The following is a 6,234-nucleotide window of genomic DNA, read 5'->3' as shown; positions in this document are numbered from 1 at the left end:
AGAGGAGATTTACCAGAATCATTCAAAAGATGAGGAATTTAAGCTACAGGGTTAGGTTGGAGAAGTTGGGTTGTTCTCCTTGGAGCAAAGGAGGTTGAGGGAAGATTTGTCAGAGGTGTTTAAGATTATGACGGGTTAACTATGTTAACAAAAGAAATAACTATTTCCATTGGGTGATGGTTCAAAGACTAGGGCACACAAGATTTTAAGTTTGGTGCAAAAGATAAAGGAGTAATGTGAGCAAAATGTTTTCACAAATCAAGTAGTAAAGATCTTGAACTCATTGCCTATGAGGGTGGTGAATATGACCAATGATTCCAAAAGGAAATTTGTTGGGCGCTTGAGGGAAATAGACTTTCAGGGTTACAGAGGTGGAGTTGGAGAATAGGACTAACTGGATTGCCCTCCAGAAAGATGGCATGAATTGAATCATACATTCCCTACAGTGCAGGAGGCGGCCACTTGACCCATCAAGTCTGCACCGACCACAATCTCACATATTTACCCTGCTGTCCCCCAGACACTAAGTGGCAATTTAACCTGGCCAATCAACGTGACCTGCACATCTTTGGACTATGAGAGGAAATCGGAGCACCCAGAGGAAACCCACGCAGACACAGGGAGAATGTGCAAACTCCACACAGACAGTGATCCAAGCTGGGAATCGAACCCGGGTCCCTGGCATTGTGAGGCAGCAGTGCTAACCACTGTGCCACCGTGCCACTCAAATGGCCTCCTCCTCTGCCATTATGATTCTATGACTCTATAAAACACATAAGGTCCTGACAGGACTTGACAGAGTAAATTCATAGAAATCATAGAAACCCTACAGTGCAGAAGGAGGCCATTCGGCCCATCGAGTCTGCACCGACCACAATCCCACCCAGGCCCTACCCCCACATATTTTACCCGCTAATCCCTCTAACCTACACATCCCAGGACTCTAAGGGGCAATTTTTAACCTGGCCAATCAACCTAACCCGCACATCTTTGGACTGTGTTGTTTCTGTGTTGCTTTCTGTGTTGTTTTCTCTTCTAAGCAATAGGTTTCTTAGGACTGAGTTGAGGATAAATTTATTCACTCTGAGGGTTTGTGAATCTTTGGAATTCTCTACTCCAGAGAGCTGTGGATGTTCAGTTTTACAATATATTCAAGACAGGGGCTAACAGATCCTTGGTAACTAAGGGAATCAAGGGATGCAGGGAATCAAATTGGATTTAATGCGGAAGTATTAATGAATGGTAGAGCATGCACAAGCGGTCATATTTCCTAATGTTGCTTCTATTTTTATATTCTTATGCCTGATTTTGAGCAATGAAAAACTTCTTAACTGATGATGCCACACAAATTATCTTGATAATAAGTCAGCTGCACGACACTAATTATTCCATTATTAATTCCACTAACTTTGTTTCATGTACACTAAGCATTAGCTTGATGATTGACAGGCTGAACCAGAGAAACACAGCAATAAGATACCCATTCGGACATTTTCAAAAATGAAGCAAATTCCGCTGAAATGTTATCTCCGTTATTTACTGAGGTAGAAAGTATTTACATTAACAGGAACAACTGTGGGTAAGATTAAGATGGAGGAGGGATCAGGAAACTACTTCAGTGTAATTAATAAACTATCAGCAATAAAAGTGCATAGCTAGGATATATTAAAAATCTTAGCTTTGTTTACTCTTTGTGATTTTCTTCCTCATAAGTTCGTAAATTTACAATTGTAGACAAAACTATATTTGTAAATCTATCATACTCTTCAAAGTGAAGGCACTATAACATTACCATCAGGAGGAGGGAGTTTGTATTGTAACTGTGGATATAGGAAATGTTCAGGGCAATATAAAACCTAGGACATTAAAATAAGTCCTGAATTACATAGACATATCCTGATGCAATTACCCCTCCCTCTTTAACTTGGCTTCTGTTCAAGACTGCGCTTAGTTTTAACTAACACATGTGAGATCAAGGTACTTACTCAGACTTAGATCTAATGTAAATTATTTTAAAATTTTGCTCTATTTGAGTAGTCATTAATTTTTGTAGTAATGTGTAAAGCTAATAAATGGAAGAAAGCTGTGTGCTGGATTTCATGTGGAGCACATCATTATAAACTATTAAAGTCTGCATTTAGTGTCGGTTTAAGCACTTAACACAATTTTGCTACACGGTGGTAATTAATGATATGTACAATTGCTTGAGATAGAGTTAGACGCATTTAAAATGAAGAGATAGAGAGTTCATTGGAGTTCACAAAATATGAGGGAAAATGCAGTTAATCCATGAAGCGTGGCTCAGCAATCAGGCTCCTGTGGAAGGGTCATATGGACTCTAAACGTTAACTCTGTTTCTCTCTCCACAGATGCTACTAGACCTGCTGAGCTTATCCAGCATTTTCTGTATTTTATTCCTTTATCCCCTGTGGGGTCTTCAGCAGACTTCTCTTGTGTTGTATTAATGTCTTTGGTCGCAGTACAGAAGCTACCTAGCTTCGTGCATGAACCTGCAATGAAGGAAGACATCTGTATTTTAAATCTATTTTAGCATTTTAATTAGAACATGATAAACACCTGTGGTTTCCACTGTCTGTCTAGAAAGTAAAATTATTTATTATTTTGATTTAATCAAATGGTATACAAAGAGTGTCTGTCACTATCCATTATAGAATCATGGAGTTATTGAGTCATACAGTGCAGTAATGCCTTCAGCCCATCAAATTTGCACCGACAATAATTACCACTGAAGGTGTGCTAATCCCATTTTCCTGAACTTGTCCCAAATCCTTGAATGTTATGATATTTCAAGTGCTCATCCAAATGTTTTTTAAAGGTTGTAAGGTTTCAGGCCTCCACCAACTTCCTAGGTAGTGCATTCCAGATTCCCACCACCTTCTGAACGAAAAAGCTTTTTCTCAAATCCGCTCTGAATCTGCTGCCCCTTACCCTAAACCTATGCCCCCTCACGATTGACCCATCAACAAGGAGAACAGCTACTCCCTCCTCACTCTGTCCGTACCCCTCATAATCTTATACACCTCATGGGTACGATGGGTATAGAGGGATATGGGCCAAGTGCGGGCAATTAGGATTAGCTTAGGGGTTTAAAAAAAAAAGGGCGGCATGGACAAGTTGGGCTGAAGGGCCTGTTTCCATGCCGTAAACCTCTATGACTCTATGATTTCAATCACGTCCCCCTCATCCTTCTCTGCTCTAAAGAAAACAATCCAAGCCTATCCAGTCTCTCCTTTTGGCTCAAATGCTCCATCTTTGGCAACATCCCAATGAATCTCTTCTGTACCCCCTCTATAGTGTTATCACAACCATCCTATAGTGATGTGACCAGCACTGTGGCACTCCTTGTTGGGCCTTCCGCATATTGATACAAAAATCTCTCCTGTATACATTTCAGGAAATCTGCTACCTCTAAACCCTTAACACTGTGACTATCCAATGGAGAGAGGAGTTGAAAATCCAGGGTATAATTACCCATTTTTCTACCCTTACACATGCTAAGCAAAGAGGAAAAGAAAATGGAATACTGAAAAGATAAAACTAATCTTAAATGAGACAGCTAGTAAACTAGTTTCAACTATAGTCCAGCAGCTCCTTATTAGCTGCTAAGTGAAGATAGATAGAAGATAGAAACCCTACAGTGCAGAAGGAGGCCATTCGGCCCATCGAGTCTGCACCAACCACAATCCCACCCAGGCCCTACCCCCACATATTTTACCTGCTAATCCCTCTTAACCTACGCATCTCAGGGGCAATTTTTAACCTGGCCAATCAACCTAACCCGCACATCTTTGGACTGTGGGAGGAAACCGGAGCACCCGGAGGAAACCCACGCAGACACGAGGAGAATGTGCAAACTCCACACGGACAGTAACCCGAGCCGGGAATCGAACCCGGGACCCTGGAGCTGTGAAGCAGCCGTGCTAACCACTGTGCTACCGTGCCGCGTGAACAGAACTTCTAGAAACATTTGCAATCAATAGAGCTGATCCAAAATTCTCCCATCACTAAGACCTAGTAGACAGCAGAAGATTGATTTTACTAGTTTCCATAGAGGGAAATTTTTGATTCTTTAGTTGACAAATATTTTTCTGACAACTTTTTTTTGGAACATTGAATGAGGCAGCATCAATGTAGGGAATAATTTTCTTTTTAGTCATTAATCCAGTTTAAGAAACTGCTCCAATTTAATACTTGCTTGTATCTACAGGCATAAATTCCAACCTACCATGTGAAGGTTCTTCAATGGTTAATACTTGCAGTTGGATCAGGACTTGGTGATCGGAGCTGTTTAAATGATTGTTTAATCTGGAACAGAGATTTTGCTATCAGTGAATAGTTACAGATACATTGCATTTTGTTATATTGTTCCACATTTCCTCCAATTAAATATTGGCAAAACTTTAGTCATTGTTTTCTGTCTCTGCCCTAAACTCTATTCACAAACTATTGACTCTATCTTTCTCTCTGGCAACTGCCTGAGACTAAATCAGACTGTTCACAAACTTGCAGTCATACCTAAGCTCTGGAAAGCTCTCCCTACATCTCTCCACCTCTCTACTTCACTTTCCTCCTTTAAGACACTCCATAAACCCTTGCTCTTGACTTGAACCAAGTTTTTGGCCATTTAACCTGATAGCTCCTTGACTGGCTCTAAATCATATTTGGTTCCGAAATGTTGCTCTGAAACACCTTGGGAAATTTTATTAAGTTAAACATACTATATAAATAAAATTTGCTGTTGCCCTGCATCTTTGTATATTGTGTTGCTCCGTTTTGTAAGAGGGAGGTCGTGCCTTACAAATTTGGTGGAGTTTTTTGAGGAAGTGACAAAAACGGTTGATGAAGGAAGGGCCGTGGATGTCGTCTATATGGATTTCAGTAAGGCATTTGATAAAGTCCCACATGGCAGGTTGGTTAAGAAGGTTAAGGCTCATGGGATACAAGGAGAAGTGCCAAATGGGTGGAGAACTGGCTTGGCCATAGGAGACAGAGGATAGTGGTCGAAGGGTCTTTTTCCAGCTGGAGGTCTGTGACCAGTGGTGTTCCGCAGGGCTCTGTACTGGGACCTCTGCTATTTGTGATATATATAAATGATTTGGAAGAAGGTGTAACTGGTGTAATCAGCAAGTTTGCGGATGACACGAAGATGGCTGGACTTGCGGATAGCGAAGAGCATTGTCGGGCAATACAGCAGGATATAGATAGGCTGGAAAATTGGGCGGAGAGGTGGCAGATGGAGTTTAATCTGGATAAATGCGAAGTGATGCATTTTGGAAGAAATAATGTAGGGAGGAGTTATACAATAAATGGCAGAGTCATCAGGAGTATAGAAACACAGAGGGACCTAGGTGTGCAGGTCCACAAATCCTTGAAGGTGGCAACACAGGTGGTGAAGAAGGCGTATGGTATGCTTGCCTTTATAGGACGGGGTATAGAGTATAAAAGCTGGAGTCTGATGATGCAGCTGTATAGAACGCTGGTTAGGCCACATTTGGTGTACTGCGTCCAGTTCTGGTCGCCGCACTACCAGAAGGACGTGGAGGCGTTAGAGAGAGTGCAGAGAAGGTTTACCAGGATGTTGCCTGGTATGGAGGGTCTTAGCTATGAGGAGAGATTGGGTAAACTGGGGTTGTTCTCCCTGGAAAGACGGAGAATGAGGGGAGATCTAATAGAGGTGTACAAGATTATGAAGGGGATAGATAGGGTGAACGGCGGGAAGCTTTTTCCCAGATCAGAAGTGACGTTCACGAGGGGTCACGGGCTCAAGGTGAGAGGGGCGAAGTATAACTCAGATATTAGAGGGATGTTTTTTACACAGAGGATGGTGGGGGCCTGGAATGCGCTGCCAAGTAGGGTGGTGGAGGCAGGCACGCTGACATCGTTTAAGACTTACCTGGATAGTCACATGAGCAGCCTGGGAATGGAGGGATACAAACGATTGGTCTAGTTGGACCAAGGAGCGGCACAGGCTTGGAGGGCCGAAGGGCCTGTTTCCTGTGCTGTACTGTTCTTTGTTCTTTGTTTATTATATGGTCCTGCATTATATTATGCTTTGTTGCCCTGTATGTTGCGCTGAGGCTAGGGGAGAAAAAAACCAGAGGGCATGGGTTAAGGGTGAAAGGAGAAAAGTTTAAAGGGAACATTAGGGGGGGCTTCTTCACGCAGAGAGTGGTGGGAGTGTGGAATGAGCTGCCGGATAAAGTGGTAAATGCG

General features: G+C 42.3%; 1 protein-coding gene across 2 annotated transcripts in view; it reads right to left on the bottom strand.

Annotated features, from left to right (window-relative positions):
• Positions 1-1,516: 1,516 nt before the first annotated feature.
• Positions 1,517-6,234, bottom strand: part of itprid1 (ITPR interacting domain containing 1) — a 282,117-nt gene continuing 277,399 nt past the window's right edge. For both annotated transcript variants that reach the window (XM_078216648.1, XM_078216649.1), the window contains 2 exons: positions 4,247-4,326; positions 1,517-2,510 (listed from right to left, as the gene is read on the bottom strand). In XM_078216648.1, coding sequence (XP_078072774.1) covers positions 4,261-4,326 — 66 coding nt within the window. In that variant the 3' untranslated portion in view covers positions 1,517-2,510; positions 4,247-4,260. The remainder of the gene's footprint in view (positions 2,511-4,246; positions 4,327-6,234) is intronic.

The sequence above is a fragment of the Mustelus asterias genome, chromosome 7, assembly GCF_964213995.1.
Source record: "Mustelus asterias chromosome 7, sMusAst1.hap1.1, whole genome shotgun sequence".
NCBI lineage: Eukaryota > Metazoa > Chordata > Chondrichthyes > Carcharhiniformes > Triakidae > Mustelus > Mustelus asterias.
This window is presented reverse-complemented; position numbering and strand designations above follow the sequence as displayed.